This window comes from Capra hircus, chromosome 2 (genome assembly GCF_001704415.2).
Source record: "Capra hircus breed San Clemente chromosome 2, ASM170441v1, whole genome shotgun sequence".
Classification (NCBI taxonomy): Eukaryota; Metazoa; Chordata; class Mammalia; order Artiodactyla; family Bovidae; genus Capra; species Capra hircus.
The window spans coordinates 68,549,509-68,567,395 of NC_030809.1; the positions used below are offsets into that span (position 1 = coordinate 68,549,509).

General features: G+C 37.0%; 1 protein-coding gene across 2 annotated transcripts in view; it reads right to left on the reverse strand.

Annotated features, from left to right (window-relative positions):
• DPP10 (dipeptidyl peptidase like 10) overlaps positions 1–17,887 on the reverse strand; it is a 771,622-nt gene that overhangs the window by 107,272 nt on the left and 646,463 nt on the right. For both annotated transcript variants that reach the window (XM_005676208.3, XM_005676210.2), the window contains exons 9-10: positions 12,322–12,476; positions 5,131–5,228 (exon numbers count right to left, since the gene is read on the reverse strand). In XM_005676208.3, the coding sequence (XP_005676265.1) occupies positions 5,131–5,228; positions 12,322–12,476 (253 nt within the window). The remainder of the gene's footprint in view (positions 1–5,130; positions 5,229–12,321; positions 12,477–17,887) is intronic.

Here is a 17,887-nt window from a genome sequence, read left to right on the forward strand (position 1 = left end):
AGGTCCTCTGTAGACCTCTGTTATTAATAGTAAATATGCATTACTTATAAGAAGGGTCATTTCCCTAACAAACATATATTTATTAATTATATTTTTGGAAGGCATAGACATTCATTGGAAAAATAAGAGATGCAGACTAGACATGCTTCAATTAAATAGGAAGAAAAAGCATGGCAGTTTTAAGCCCAGAGTGACAGTGGCAGTTTGACAGCATCACATGAATGAAACAGTCTGAAAACAATGGGTCACAAAGGGTGGATGAAAAAAGGAAGATTTCAGGTAAACAAAATAATGTCAAAGATGGAGAGTAAGGAGAATCTAAAAATAAACCATTATTTTTATTCTTCAGCCTAGAGATGAATTAACACAGGAGATGATCACTTCTTTAAAACAGTGTGACAATTCACTACCCTGTAGAAAAATCTACATGATTCATTGTTATAAAAATATTTCCTCTAAAAGTTAGTTATATATTTTTAAGTTCATACCTAAATTCTCCAACATCTATGGAAATACTGCACTTAATAAATATGGAAGTATTGCTACTAATGTTGGTACCAATAAACTAATTTGTATATTTATATATCTCATGGGGCTTCCCTGGGGCTCAGATGGTAAAGAATCCACCTGCAGTGCAGAAGACCTGGGTTCAACCCCTGAGTTGGGAAGATCCCCTGGAGTTGGGCATAGCAACCCACTCCAGTATCCTTGCCTGGAGAAAACCCATAGACAAAGGAGCCTGGCAAGCTACAGTCCATGGGGTCGCAAAGAATTGGACAAAACTGAGCAACTAAGTACACACTCATATATCTAACAGTTACAAAAATAAAGAGTTTTTGTTAGTTTTGAATGATTTAAGAATACCATGGCAAATAAAATTGGGAAGACAGATAAAGGAAAATAAGTATATAAAGGATACCTAAAGTACCACAAAGGAGAAGGCAATGGCACCCTCCTCCAGTACTCTTGCCTGGTAGGCTGCAGTCCATGGGGTTGCTAAGAATCAGACACGACTGAGCGACTTCACTTTCACTTTTCACTTTCATGCATTGGAGAAGGAAATGGCAACCCACTGCAGTGTTCTTGCCTGGAGAATCCCAGGGACGGGGGAGCTTGGTGGATTGCCATCTATGGGGTCGCACAGAGTCGGACACGACTGAAGTGACTTGGCATCAGCAGCAGCAGCAAAGTACCACAAAGGGCTTCCCTGGTGACTCAGATGGTAAAGAATGCACTTGCAATGCAGGAGACCTGGGTACGATCCCTGGGTTGGGAAGATCCCCTGGAGGCAACCCACTCCAGTATTCTTGCCTGGAGAATCCCCAGGAACAGAGGAGCCTGGCAGGCTACAGTCCATGGGGTTGCAAAGAGCTGGACATGACCTAAGCGACTCAGCACACAGCACAAAGTATCACCTAGGGTAAACTCCATGTCCAAAAGACACTAATGCAGTTGAAACAGTTATATAGTCAATAATGCATTTGAGAAAAATATGGCAAGTTTTCAGGAAAAGCGCAAATAATGCTAAGATAAATCATCATGTATGTATAGGCTTGTGTGTGTGTCTGTATGTGTTTGTGTGTGTGGAGAGAGAGAAAGAGAGAGAAAGACTGAAACACACATACACACACCATACATACACAAAGACAGAGAAAAAGAGATAGGGACAGAACCAGAACCAGAAACAGACACAACATGGCTTCAGAAAAATTATTGTGTATACTGGTGGACATTTCCAATCCCCCCCTAAAGTATAACCAAGATAAATTTCTTAAGGTCAACATTATCCTTAAATCATTTGCATTGAATATGCTCCATTTGCCAGATCTAGTCTGGAATTTGCCCCTTGCTCCCACCGTTTCCAGAGCCTGAACTCAACCAACAGGTCCCCTAGCCCAAGAGAGACCTCTGGAGGAACTCAAAGCTTTAGAGGAGAGGATTCAGTTTTGTTTCGCAGTGACTGATTGTTCTACCTGCTGGTCCATCCTGTTCTTTTGCTACAGGCCTTTTCAGGCTTTTTGAGGAAGCCTGCCCATTGTTCCTTCAGTCCTGGGGTAGTAAAAGCTTTCTGCTATTGCAGACTCTTTTGTTGCATTCCCATCCCTTGTGAGTTTCCTTTTAATCCTTCCCATATCTTTGCTAAAGGTCCCTTAATTAATACATTTCAATTGCCCCTCTTGAGTGTGTCATCTTTTTAATTTTCAGAACCCTGACCAATACATTATGAAAAATGATAACTCTTAGATCTCAAATGTGTATATAATCGGGGAGGGCACAATAGTTTTCTAGCAAATTTCCATATGGCTAAAGTACTGAGTATTAACTATTATAGATACTGAAAATCCTAAAACAAAATCAAGAGAAAGTATGAGATTAATTTCCCTTTGATGTGCAGATAAATGTAGCATTCTTTGATTTGCACCGTAGATATATTTCTATGTTGTTCATGCTTGTGTGTTTTTAGACCCATTAAACTAACACCTGTGCTTAGAGAGGCTAAATATAGGTGATAGGAAATTGGACTAAAGTGTTCATCAGGAATAAATGAATAAGGAAATGAGTAAGGAAACATGAAAACTGAAGCACGGGGAACATTTGAAAACACCATTTTGAAGTAAACTTTGATCTTGAGTTTTCCAACAAAAAGAGTAAATCACACTTTGGTGCATTTCACATGTAACAAATCGCAGCTGTATAATTGTTGTGTTGTTGTTTAGTCATTAAGTTGTGTCCAACTCTTTGAGACCCCATGGTCTGTAGCCTGCTAGGGTCCTCTGTCTATAGGATTTGCCAGGCAAGAATACTGGAGTAGGTTGCCATTTCCTTCTCCAAGTTACATAATTATGGAAGAAAAACAAAACATGCTAACATGCTACATACATTGTGTAGATAAGGTATTACCTGACTGTTCCAAATGTAGATCAAATTCATTGCCAGAACAACATATCTGAATTACACTTAAGAACTTTTTCTTCACAGGATGCTTCTTCATTCTTAGAGAGATCTAGTATATCATTCTATATTTCTATATATTAGATTTCCTACATTTAAAGATATGTAATATCTTTTTGCAATGGGTACCTAACTTGATCATATTTTACCTCAAATATTAAAGAGATATGTGCTTAACTAGTACTCTAATAATGACAATTGATTCCACCTTTAGAAATTTTTGTATTTGCTGACACTACTATGTCCTATGTGGTGAATTCATTAGAGATGCTCTTAAGTAATAGCATCAAGAAAGAAATCTGGACATTATAAAATTGACTTCCATTTTAAAGATTTTTAAAATTAATGAAAATTAGAAATTATTATTTTAAGATGAGGGCATTCAGGCCCAGAGAGAGATAAAGTGACTTATCCAAGGTCATATAATAAAGTGGCAACAGAGATATAACTCAAACACTCCAGTCTAGTGCCCTTTCTGTTAGTTCAGAGTGCCAAACAAATCAGAGAAAGGACAGATAACAAAAAAATATTAATAATTTTCATAATTGCTTCATTTGTGTGTAAAACTTTCACTGCTGATAAACCAAGTTCAGAAGTGGAAGTTTCATCTGATTTGGTCAACCTATACTGTATTTTATATGTCAATTTTGTGATAAAAGTCTTTTATCACAATCTAGATAAAATACTCTATAACTTGAAAGATGTTTTATTTTACTTTCTATCTCTCCTGCCAACTAATCTTAGGATTCTATGTCAAGCATACTTTTTCTTTGGACTTCATCTTTTCCATCAATAATAGGAAAAGTCGATATTAGATAGTTAATGGAGGCCTTTCCAGTGTAAGCATAACATATATTTTTAACAACTCTTCAAGGAGGAAAAATGTCCACAAACTGGAGGCTGCACTATCTGTGAAAATCCTAAATATGATGAAAATTTCCAAAATGTGTCAATGGAACACCAAGTGGTATTTCAACTTCAATCAGTCACCCTGTAACTATTTTGATATTAAAAAAACAAACTATAAGCTTAGTTATATCATTCAATATAGTGTAAAATATATGGTCAGGAAGATCCCCTGGAGAATAAAATGGCAACCCACTCCAGTACTCTTGCCTGGAAAATCCCATGGATGGAGGAGCCTGGTAGGCTACAGTCCATGGGGTCACAAACAGTCGGACATGACTGAGCAAATTCACTCACTCATAGTGTAAAATCTCCAGAAATGTTGTAAATTTTCACCAGGTTAAAAAATTTGAAAAGTCAATTTACAAGTTTGAGATCACTGTGGATTTCACAATCCACATGATTATTTTATTAGCTGTTCAGTTATTGGAAATTTTACTAATATTAAAATGATGCTTTTGATCCACATGATATATTTCTTTTGTCCCTGCTGCTGCTGCTGCTGCTAAGTCTTCCATCGTGTCCAACTCTGTATGATCCCATAGACAGCAGCCCACCAGGCTCCCCTCTCCCTGGGATTCTCCAGGCAAGAACACTGGAGTGGGTTGCCATTCCCTTCTCCAATGCATGAAAGTGAAAAGTGAAAGTGAAGTTGTTCAGTCGTGTCCGACTCTTAACGACCCCATGGACTGCAGCCCACCAGGCTCCTCCATCCATGGGATTTTCCAGGCAAGAGTACTGGAGTGGGTTGCCATTGCCTTCTCCATACTAGAGCTTAAATAAATAGGATTTTTTATGTAGGATATTTAAAGCAAAATCTCATTGAATTTTTCTGCCTGGAGAACAAAGCTAGGAAATCATTGCCAAGTTAACAGGGAAAAAGTTGGAATATCATACACATTTTAGGAAGATGGTACTCTTTTAAAGAGAGCCATTTAAAAATATGGAGCAGTTATTTTCAGGAAGAAAATTCAATAGAAAATTATCCTTTGCCCCCATCTCTCTCACACATGTCTCCTGCTGAAGATCTAATTCTGGCTATCAGTATATTTAGCCATTTTGTGGTGCTGGTAATCACCTTAAAACTCTAAATTCTTCCCGGGGACAAGAAGAGATCCAGAATGAGTTCATTCTTACACTAATGGAGGCAACCTCAGTTTTATTTTCAAGTGAATTTGTTGAGCTGATCACATCTCTCTCCAAATGGCAACAAAATGATCATTGGAGTTAATAGATCTATTTTCTGGTAAAAGTGAAATTGAAATTACATACCTTGATTTAAAGCTATCTGGTGGCATGAGTTCCAAAGTATGAGTTGGTCCATATAGGTTTACAACATATAATTTGATTGTTGGGTTCACTTGACCTGCCTTTGAGAAAATGAAAGTTGCAATGCAAATATATTAAGTATTAGAATATATTGAGAAAGAAAGAAAATGCATTTTGATTCTTTTGCAATTTTGTGTTAGAATAGGGAAAACGTTTAATTTCTCTGAAGTAGAAATGATTTTAAATTCAACAACTTGATTGCTTTCAATTGTTTTTGTAGATTGCTGCTTCTCAAGCATTTTAGTCAGACAATTAAAGGTGATAGAAAATCATGATGACTTTAATCATTAGGCAGTACTACTGTGTTCTTCCCCTAGAATGACACTAGAATGGCTGGCTTTACAAAACAATTCACACTATAGGATATGAAATGCAAAGGGAAGAGAGCTTGGTTAATTTAAAAGTAAGAAGAGGAAGAAGAAAGAAAAAGAAAACATACCAAATCCTGGTGCTGAAAATTCCACAATACCTAATCTGCTCCATGCATTAGTCATCACAGGTATTTTTTAAATTATAATGAATACTAAAATGAGGTATAAATTCCCTTAGGATGTAGTATGGAGCAGATTGCCTTCACTATGCACCTAGCTTGAAGACTAGAAAGACAGTGGTAAGAAACTGTAATTTGAGTCTATTAAATCAAAATTCGTGAAATAGTAACTAGGCTGTATAGCAGTTAGTATGTTTCTGGCTCCTCATATGTGTTAAAGCACCTTGTGAATTATCTTATTGTATGTTCCTTCTACAGTCCTAAGGCCTATTTAAAACCATTTCCCAGATGGAGAAGCTAAGCAAATTGTTCAAGGTGAAGCATCCAATAACTAAGGGAGCCAGTATTTAACCCCAGGATGTTCTTAACTGCTCTAGTTTTGCTTCAGTTCATTCCTAGGCAATTATCATCCAAATTTTTAAAACATACTGTGAACTTTTAGGGAGCAGACCTGGGAACTTAAATCAACATTTCGCAAGTATGTTGGATGAATGGATGACAGAATGTTTGTGTGAATAAATAATAGAATCAACTGACTACTTGTAGCTCAATGTGTTTCTAAAAAACACATCATCATCATTGTGGTCTAGCTGCTTTGTGAAGAGAAGACCAGTGAGATATACAAAGGACAAGGAAATTAAAAGTGAGCTGAATTAAAAGACCTGGTAAAAATCAAAGGAGAATAATAGCACTAATTTAAAGATAATGAAGATTCACATTCAAGGAATGTGAAAAAAATCCAAAATCCAGAGTTAAATTAGGACCAGAAGCAATATGATGTGTTCCTCCAACAATCAGTAATAGCTCCTCAAGAATATCTTGTTAACTTATTCAAAATAAGGAGCATGGAGGGAAGGGAGGGGGGATGAATAGATGAAGAAACAGAGGGTTTGTAGAGCAGAGCAAAATACTCTGTATCTTTCATTACACATCTGTCCAGATTCATAGAATACATGAACCAAGGTTGAACCATAATGCAAACTCTGGACTTTGGGTGATTACAATGTGTCAATGGAGCTTCATCAGCTGTATTAAACCCAACTCTAGGGGGGATGTTGAGTGGCAAAAGGGGTTATATATGGTACAAATATCTTCCTTCTCCTTAAGTTTGTTGTGAATCTTAAACTGCTCTGAAAAAAAGAAAGTCTTCATTTAAAAAAACTGACTAGTACATCTGTGGAAGTGTATCATACACAAGTCAGGAGTTTGATCCAAAGAAAGGAGTCTGGAAAAGCTTTCATTTTAGAAATGTGGTGACCATAAACAGAGATTATGAAAATGGTTCATATGATAAAGGGCTTCCTGGAAAATAAGCAATGAACTTGCCTCACAGAGAAGCCTCTGGTGTCAAATTTTGTAAAGCTTTTCATTCTAAAACTCTCCAGTGCCTAGGTTCCTCTGTCTTGAGCAATATACCTTTCTTCCTCTCTTAGTAACTGTTTTTCACATCACTTTTGTTTTAATTAAACTGCCATGTTCCACCTTGAAAGTATTGGTCTTTCTCTGTATTTTTTTAGTGTAATCATTTCTTTAGCTTGATCAAATATGCTAAAATTTAGGGTGGGGACACAGTATTTTGCAGTGTCATTCAAAATGCTATTTATTAGCCAGCAGAATAAATGAGAATTTTATAAACACAAATTCATGACCCCAACTGGACCTATATTCATACTCAGAATCAGAATCTTGGGGTGTGGATCAAAGAACCTGGGCTTTAACAAGATTCCTGGAAAATTTTAATTAGTATGCAAATGTTAACAAAATACTGATATATTAATATGTGCATATATCTACATATAGATGCATATTACTGCTCAGCAGTTATTAAAGGTGAACTTTCATGAAAATCATCCAGAGGTCCTGGAAAGCTTATTAAACCTATGATTGCTGAGCTCCACCTGCAGCATTTCTGTCTGGATGGGATATGAGAATTTGCACTTCAAATAATTTCCCAGATGTGGCTGATACTGCTAGTAAAAGGGCTACATTTTGAGAAATGGTTCAGTTTACAAATCAGAGAAGTCTGGGTTCAAATTTTGACTGTTATTTACTGGATATGGACCTTGGATAGGACAAGAAAGATTCTAAAGTATCATTTTATTTGATTATAAAAAATGAGACAATGTTACTCTGAGAATATGTCACAGAAGTTTTGAGTGAAAATAGATTTTGTTTCTGTGGAAAACAACCATCTCATACTTTTGTTATATGGACTAACAAAAATGATGATTTACAAAGGTGCCCAAAATAGTATACATTTACTTAAATAATTAACTCATGAATTAAATATAATGGATAGACATTGATTTTTCTAGTTTTTTTTTTACTGTTTATATTTTTTAATCTTTCAGTAAACTGATTAAAGAAAATGACATATTACATTAAATCTAATCAGCTTTTGTGAACTCTTATCAATGATGCATAATTTTATGACATACTTTGTTGAAAATATACATGGTTATTACTATATATTAAGGCAGGTTTTTTTTTTTTTTCTGATCTATAAGACTGTAAGGATAACTGGTATTCCAGTTAGTTTCCATGTGGCCAAAATCAAACATTAAGCTGTTTCTAAAATTCAGCTGTTTAGAATTCTATAATCTCAATTTGAGTTCTTTCCATGGAGTTTTGAAATTTAGTGCACATTGCAAATTCACTTATATCTTTTAATATTTGAATTGCTTCAATAGTTTGCAAATTAAAGGAGTTCATCTATTGGGCTTTTATAGTTAATTTGCTACAAAGACTGAAAATCCACAGAATCCTCCCTCTATGATTCTGAAACACAAGCCTCAATAATAATTAACCTTATTTTACTGGCAACCAAATTGTCATTAAACAAGATAATGTTTTAATTAAGAAGATTAACCTGAGGTTACTGAGATATAACTGTGTATCTTTTTTGTGCTGAATTGCTAATGATAGTGTATTTTATGAGTTCTGAATCATGCTGAATTAAGTAAAATACAAATATATTTATTTAGTGTAAGTATTTCATTAGAAATCTGACCACATTGGGTATTTGCTGCACTCATTTTAATCTAGTTTAATTTGAAGCACAATTTAGTGTGAATTCTATGCATTACTGAAAAGTCTGAAGGACAACTTTTTGAAAGTTTATTGCATAAGTAAGAGCAAAACAAAGTAACATATTCGTTAGTGGAAAAGTTAACAAACATGTCTTTTTTAAACCAGAGTATAAAATAAAGAAATTTTGAAAATTCAAGTAATAGACTCAAAATGATACTGAAGTTTATTCTGAGAACAGGATTAAAACTTAAAACTAGTTTCTTCGAGCTCTGTTGCCCTAAGTATCTGCAGATATTTCTACTGACAACCACCTGAGGACTTGGAATTCTTTCTCTTTGGCCACTATAATATATGTCTTGTCTTTATTTTTAATACTGCTTAATGGTAGTTATGAATACACTCAGGACCTTTACTATGTAACACACATCATGTATTAGATATGAGGCTTCCCAGGTGGTGCTAGTGGTCAAGAATCTGCCTGCCAATGCAGGAGACGCAAGAAGCACAGGTTGGATCCCCTGGAGGTATATCATGTATTATATATATAGCATGTGTGGGGCTTCTCTGGTGGCTCAGTGGTAGAGAGTCCACTGTAAGACAGGAGATGTGGATTTGATCCTTGGGTCAGGAAGATCCCCTTGGAGGAGGGTATGGCTACCCACTCCAGTATTCTTGCCTGTAGAATCCCAAGGGCAGAGGAGCCTGTTGGGCTACAGTCCGCTGAGTCACATAGAGTTAGACAGAACCAAAGAGACTGAGTGTAAACATGTAACATATTTGATGCTATGAAAGTTACTCATACAGAGCTGAGTCATTTGTACTTAATGGAGCCGCCAGAGCTCCACATCTGTTAGTTAACTTGACAAGGAGATATTTTGATTCCAGCTACATCTTCTGAGATACAAGTCAACCTCCGGTACTTTTACAGAGAGAGAGAGACAGGATCAATAAATTTGAGTTATTTCTCTGTTCTCAAAATAACTATGACTTTTATAAAAGGACATAGCCTTTTAGAGCCTTATTTTGCCCATTTGTAAACCAGAGGCAATTGTGAAAAAGGCCAAATAAAGAAAAAAAGTGAAAGGTCTCTATGAAAATATATAGTATATTATTAGCATACATGATTTACCCAGTTAATACCTAAACGTTATTTTTATTTTATGCCTACTTACTATACTAATTAAATAATTACATAAATGGCAATACATTGTCTAGGTTTGTCAACCCAGAATCTTCTGATTTACTGCTAACTTATTTAGATTTTCTCAGATATTTTTTATATGTCCATTTGTTTGCCACAGACAATAAAATTTTAAGGCCTAGGAGTGTCCAAGTTCAAGCACCAAGTCTGTAACAGAGAAGGCAACTTGGAGATGCAGCTATGACATATGGCTTTTCTGTGAATCCTAAAATCCCCACTTCTCTTGGGAAATTAATTACAGAAAGTGGTCCCTTACCTGGATTTGATTTTAAGCCCTTCATGTGGTGCACACACTGAACATCCTGAGTGACTGTCCTGCCTATTGACTTGCTGTTTTCACAACAAAGACCTGTTATTCATTTTGTGTTTACATGGTCAGGTGAACTTTCATTATAAGTAAATCCAATGGGATGAGAATCTAGTTCAGATAATTATTTTGTTGCTAGGTCAAACTGCCATATTTTCCTGAGGAGCGTTGAGTATATGTGTTTTCAGATCTACGCCCAGAAAATGGCCTAAAAATGATATTTCAGAATGGTGGAATCAGATTCTTCTCAATCCTGCTGCCTTCCATAGCTGCCAGTCAATCACACTGATATTACAGCCTACCCGAAGGAAGATGGGATGGGGAAAGAGAAAGCACAGAATCTCCATGAGCAAATAGTCTCCTCATCCCTCTCAATATTCACTCCTTTCCTTCCTCCTGTCCCCAGGAGTCTTGTGGATAACAGGAATATCAGCAAAGTCACCTCCCCCACCCACCGGCCACACCTTCACTGCAGAAGTAAAAAATGCATGTGATGCATAATTTTTCCAGTACTCTGCATAGCAGTTAAGGTGATGCATACATTTAAAGGTATACCGTCTATTGTACTTTGCAAACACAATGTACAACTCACTGAAGAAATGGCTAAAAAACAGCTTCTAAATAAAATCACAGCCACCTCTTACCTCCTTAGGAGTTAAAATGTGTAAACTGGAATTGAGAAGTTTTCTATAAGACTTCTTTACATGACTAATGTCTAGGGCTACCTCACTTTTTCTTTTTTTGTAAACATGGGGAAAACGAGCTTTAAAGCAGGAATGACATTAATTAAAAATGACATATAAGAGAAAAACCAATATACTCCAGATGTTTCTGCAGCCTGCTTTCAGAGGCCTTACGCAACACTTAAAAGTAGCTTTGCTGAATAAAAATATACCAAGAGACTCAAAAGGCAAATTGATTTATGACCTTGTTACTGAGCTGACCAAGGGGTATCAAAAGAAGTGGGGGGTTTTTTCTAAACCTCCATACTGAATATGACTTCTTTCTAGTTTCATGTGAGATGCAAAGGTTGGAGATGGAAATGGCAACCCAATCCAGTACTCTTGCCTGGAAAATCCCATGGATGGAGGAGCCTGGTAGGCTACAGTCCATGGAGTCACAAGGAGTCGGACACGACTGAGCACCTTCACATCACATTAAAATATTTAAACACTTTTGAGGAAAAATACTTATAATAAATTTTCATCATAAGAACTCACTATCACTCCTTAAAAAGATATCCATTATTTGTTTTTCAGTATCAGTTTGTTATCAGTTTGTTAGAGGATATGGCAAGAATGGTTGGGTGGAGTCAGGGCCTGTGGACTTAGCATTAGGAACAAGAGAAATTGTGCTACTCATAGAAAAAATAATTTTGCTCTCTGGGCAAGAGTTCCATATTCACTTCACACAATAAAACAATTCCAGCTATTCCAGCTATGCCTGACTATGGCTCTGCCTAGCATTTTATAAAGTATGTTCAGAGTATGCTCTGCCAAAAGAATACTGATGTTAATATTAACACTAATAAATTCTCTAGGCTTAGTCTCTTCTTTATTGGCGATTCTTTATGTTTAGTCTATTTTTTTTAGTGAGATTCTTTATGTTTAGTCTATTCCTTACTGAGATCCTTTATGCTTAGTCTACTTTTTATAGGAGATTTATAATACACATTAGCATACAGTATATTAACTACTCTGAGAAATCATCTGAAAAAAACTAGATTTTTCTTTAACCGAGAATTCCCAGCTTATTTGACTGTGATAAACAACTCACAGAATATACCTCAGAGAAACCTTTGCTCTGGCATCAGTGCTGACTTATGTTTTCTCACTCTCTTTTTAACTGTGAAAGTGAGAGATAAAGACTGAGAGCATCAAAGGGAAAGAAATGAAGTGGAAGTTCCTGCAATCTTGAATCATCTTCACCTGTGTTGTGCAAGCACAGTGGATAGACTATCGCATGCTCTTAAAATCGTGAGTCTGTCGACAAGTAAGGGGGTTTCTTTAATTCTCAGAAGACAACTTGTTTCTGAACCAAGAATACTATTGATAACTCAGTGGTGCAGAGAGAAGGGGAACAATCTAGCATTTCCACATGACTTACCTTAGGATATGGATACTGCTTTCCTTTGGGATACAAAGCTCCAGTAAACCGAGGAATAACCATGTTAGGCACCAAGGAATCATTTATCATTAGGAAGGCGAGCCTTTCTCCATCTGGTGACCACCAGTGGGCGATGTGAGAATGCAGAAGTTCCTCTAGAATAAATGAGTGTTAGTTTGAAACCAACTGTAGATGTGGGCTCATTGACCCACAAATGTCTGTCCTTGAAATCTCCATTGTACATAAATATTTTCTACACAGTGTGGTGGATTTGATTCAATTTCATGGAGAATTCTCTATTTCCAGGTTACCCTTTCGGTCCCAGGAAAAACAGATGCAAAGGAAGGAAAGAATAAAGCAGTGAAGTTAGGATTTCGTGGATTGCCAGCAATTTGAACAGAGGTGAAGGCACAATGGAAGTAAAAAGAATAAGAAGAGGAGAAGAGTAGTTGAAACTGAAATATGACATTAACCATATCCGTGTCACCTTTCATATTTGCATTCAGTCACATTTCCATCCTCTCATCATCAAACTAGTCAAATACCCTGCAGATTCGTTAAACTATTTTAAAATCTAAGGAAATAAAATTAAAAATATACCGCATAACTTTTTGTGTGACCCCAGATCCACTATCCACTTTTATATATCTGATTTCTGGCCCAAGAAATTAACTCATACGAACTCTATCGAAAGGGCTCCCATGCACTCTAGAGTATGGCCATTCTGGTGCTTTGGCAAGAGATTATAAGCAGACGAGTAAAATGGCAGCATGTATTCCCTTGACTCTGTCCTGCAATGCCACCCAAGACTTGCTGTGTGTGTTAAATGATGCTACTCTCCCATCAGTGCAGCCTCATCTACACAATTTTCTCCTTTTGTATCTGATAATGGTTCACTTCTGTTACCATAGCGGTCGTCATTGCCTGGCTGCTATTAGTCTAGATTATAGTTCTGCTATTTATCTTTTTGTAAATAAACCCCTTTCAAATTATTGAATATGCTAACTTTTTTCAAGACTCAGAAAAGTGATCTTAAAAATTAGATTTTGAGACTAGGTTGGAGATGTATCTGTATCTATCTACATATATATATACATATTGATGTTTAATCTATATCTGTCTATCTATATGTATATCTTTTATGTGATGATAACATTTCTTGGGGGAACTGGAGCATAGATAATCCATAGCGAAGGATGGAATCACAAATAATCAGTTGTCACTGGTGATGACATAGGATGAAATGCAGCAAGAGAGGAAGAGTGTTGGAAGGACAAGTAGTTGTGACACTCAGTTGTTGCAACAAGGGCAACTGTAAAGACTGTGAGTTTTTACAAGACCTCAGAGGGACTACATAGAAATAAACAGAAATTGAAATCATGACCACTAAATCAGGAGAACTCAAAAGGTAGCCATGACAACTTTGGTGTTCCTCTCTTCTTTGGTGAGAGGTCCCACATCTGATGGAAGGGCAGATGTGGCTGAGGTCTAAGTTGTGTTGCAGAGCTGAATCACAAACTATGGTTTGAACTCCACTTGTTTTTCTAAAGCTGAGAGCAGTATTGGGGAAGTGTTTGGAGATGACACAGTCTAAGAATGCTTAGGTAGATGTGTGCAGCACACTTAATGCTTTTTGGACCAGTCTCATGAATAACCAGCTTTACAATGAAATATTGGCTGAAGATTTTGAACCTCAAAATTTCCGCAAATCTTGCTGACTGAGGCAACCTCTATCCAAGGGAGCTAGACCTGCTCTGCATAAAGGCAGAGTATAAAATGAATTCCTGTAAAGCTTATGAGTTGGCATCCCTAGGGAAGAGTAGGATATCTCTTATCAAGTGAGAGAAAATTTATTGGGATTGTATTTATTTAAAAGTTTAGAGGGCCTATACTTAATTTCTAACATAATTCCACAGTGATAAGAGAACAGACCGTGTATGATTTCAATTATCTTTAGACCATGAAATTTTTGCATCTTGTTTTATGTTCCTGGATATGTTCCACTGTCCCTTGGCTTAGTCTATGGGAACTTGAATAGATTCTGTATGCTGCTATTGTGTGAAAATAATACAAATCTTAAGTACGTTGAATTAGTTCACAGTGCTTTTTCACGTCTATTATATCCTTCTACTTTTCTGTCTTTCATTCTATTAATTTTTGAGAACTTGATATTGAAACTCCAACTAAAAATCTTAATTTATCAACTTAAAATTAATTGTTACATATAGTGGAACTATATAACCTTGTTCTGTATTTTCCAAGTCTTCTGTGAATGTGTCATCATATTTGCATAATTTTAAAAATTAAAAAAAATGTATAGGGGTCCTGGACTCTGGATTTTGAAGAACATCATAAACCATATTCACACCTGTTGGCCAGTTTTGCTCCCACGTTCCCTGGTGACTCAGATGGTAAAGAATCTGCCTGCAATGCAGGAGACCCAGGTTCAATCCCTGGTTCAGGAAGGTCCCCAGAGAAGGAAATGGCAATACATTCCAGTATTTTTCCCTGGAGAACTTCATGGACAGAGGAGCCTGGCAGCTACAATCCATGGGGTCACAAAGAGTCAGACAAGACTGACCAAATTTCACTTCACTTAAACCTGTAAAGCCACCAGTTCTGAGTAGAACCTGAGCAGGAGAAGGTTGTGTAGCATATCAGGGCCATGGTACAACCTTCCCTACCATCTTCACTTTGTGACCCAGCAGATATGATGGTGATATAAGCATCCATGGCAAACTGATTTTGTGTGCAACTCCTGACAATTACCATATGACAGCTGAACCACAGGCATTACAAGGTTTACAGAAAGGTCATTTTCTCCTGTGCTGGTAAATATTCCCCAATTCAAAGGCAGCTCTCTATTGAGCTATGGTAAAAATAATTAGCCTTACCATGGGATGCCAAATGACGATGCAACCAAACTGCCAGTTATGAACTGATTTTTATCTGATTCAGTGACCACAAAACTAAACATATACAGCTATATTCCACTGTAAGACAGAAAAGGTTTATATGGAACTAGACCCGAACATATAGGTGAACTCTACATACAGGCATCCTCTACTTTATCCTCTTTCTTTTATTTCACATCTATGCTTCAGGGTATTTTTTCTAACATAAACTGGCAGAGGAGGAATACATGCAAGCCTGGTTTATGGGCAGGTTTGCGTGATGTACTTCAGCACACTGGAGTTGGACAGGCTTTGCTTCCCTTGTGGCGCAGCTGGTAAAGAATTTGCCTGCAATGCAGGAGACCTGGGTTCGGTCCCTGGGTTCAGAAGATCTCCTGGAGAAGGGAAAGGCTCCCCACTCCAGAGAATTCCATGGACTGTATGGCATTGCAAAGAGTCGGACACTACTGAGCAACTTTCACTTCACTGTACTATAATCTGATTCAGGAGTGATATTAAAAGACTATAACAAACATAAACTCCCCCAGTTGGAAGGCTTTTAAACAAGATATATATTTTCCACTTCTTGTGGAAGGAGACTTGGATTGGAGCATGGGGTCATCCAGACTTCTGCACAGGAACTAATAGAGTCCACCTGGTCAGGGATATAGAAAAGTAAAATTACAGATTTAGTGACAGGAAGTCTAGGGAAAGGAAGTGTATGGAGTTGTCAGAAGGTGTAGAAATATAAACATTTGAAGATATTAGTGTCCAGCTTAGTGTCAATCCGAGCATATCCACAGCAGAGGAGGTTCTTAATGATCCAATCACAGTATGGCCACCAAGTGCATGTCCGTTTGCCACCATGACCTGCCAATAATAGTGATCATTAATAAACTCTTCACATGGCATTATTTACCAGAAGACCCAGCTGACTATCTGATGACAGGTAGACTACACGGAAGCTCTTCCATGAAGAAGGGGTAGCGTTGCTATTACAGAGACATACACGTGGTCTAGGTATAGTCGTACGTTTGCTGCCTTTAGGCCTATCAGTACTGCTGTTCATGGGTTTACAGAATAACTCATCCATTACCACAATAACTCACACTATGTCACCTCCAAACAGTAACTATTTATAGCAAATAGAGGGGCAATGGGATCAAATGGGATGCACTGATTTCATCATGTCCCTCATTAGCTGTACATACATGCTTGAAAGAAGAGTAAAACAGCCAGCTCTGTCTCAATTTTGGTACTATTTGTTTGACAATATTCTTGAAGTTGGGATGTTATCCTACAGATATCAGTGTCCTACTTAATGTCCAGCTGAGTACATCCACAGCAGAGGAGGCTCTGTGTCCCTCCTGAATTACTAGGAAGCATAGGTCTAGGTTAAGGGGTAAAAGTGTAATGTTCTCTTTCACTATCACACCAGTAATCCATTGGGCACATTCTGTTTCTTATTCTCATGATAATAGGCTTGGTGGGTTTAGAAATCCTCATGCTGAAGGGAGGATTACCTCAACAAGGCACAAAGCCATAATTCTGTTCCTCTGAATTGAAAACTGAAATTTCTCTCTGACCATTTTGGGCTTAGTATGACTGGGGGCAAAAAAACTGACAGAAAAAATAGTCACTGTACTGGGTCCAATGATTAATCTCATTGCCAGGAAAATAATGTGCCTTAACTATAAAAAAGAGGACAAGGGAGAATCTATTTGGAATTTAGCAGATTCACAAGTATTCTCTGATATAATTCCATCTAATTTTCCAATTCTACATTTCCATACTCCAATTTCCATTTTAATGGAAAACTAAAATGGTTGCAACCTAATTAAGAAGAGGAAGCAAAGGAATAAGATTCAGCAGGAATAAAGTCTTGGTTTGATGCACCAGGTAAATAACCTGTCTATTCTAAATGCTGGCAGAAGATAAAGGGGAAAAATAATGAATAGTTGAAGGTGCTTTGATTATCAATCAAAGTCTTAGGATAAGTTTTTTTTTTTCTTAATAAGGGCATTCACCCCCAAATCTTCTATGAATAACACAAGTATTTGGCTGTAGCTATCAATTTCATACAGGAATATTATTGGACTGATATTACTGTACAATGAAACAGTACCAGGTGGGACTTTGTATGCTCCTATTTTGACACCACAAACTTTTCATTGGAAAAGAATATTCCCATGGTGTCTAGTCTAAGCATGGCCAATATGAAACCAGGCAAATCAAATAAAGAGAAAAGAAGTTAGTACATGGCGTTTATTTCTTTGGTTCCCACCCATGAAGTCATGTGGGTGTGGCTCTGTTCCTCAACCAAAGCTTACTGCTCTAGAACTATGAAATTACACATTTCCCTCCTTCTAGGTCCTAGTAACAGCTGCCACACTTCTTCAGATTTTAATGGCTGAATTACTACTGGTCACAGGTTGGATATTCTTTGTCATTTTTAAGCGGCTCCTTCACAGATAAAGCTGAATACTATTTTGATAGTGACTTTTTTTTTTTTTTTCCAGTAGTGATCCTGACACTGATTTACTCAAGTAAGTTAAAATTCAGATAAGGAGACATGAGTCATCCACATAACACACTGAAGAAAAAACATGCTAAATGACAATTGAGTGTTTAACCTTAAGTCTTATGAGATTGTAGGTACAGAGAGATCACAG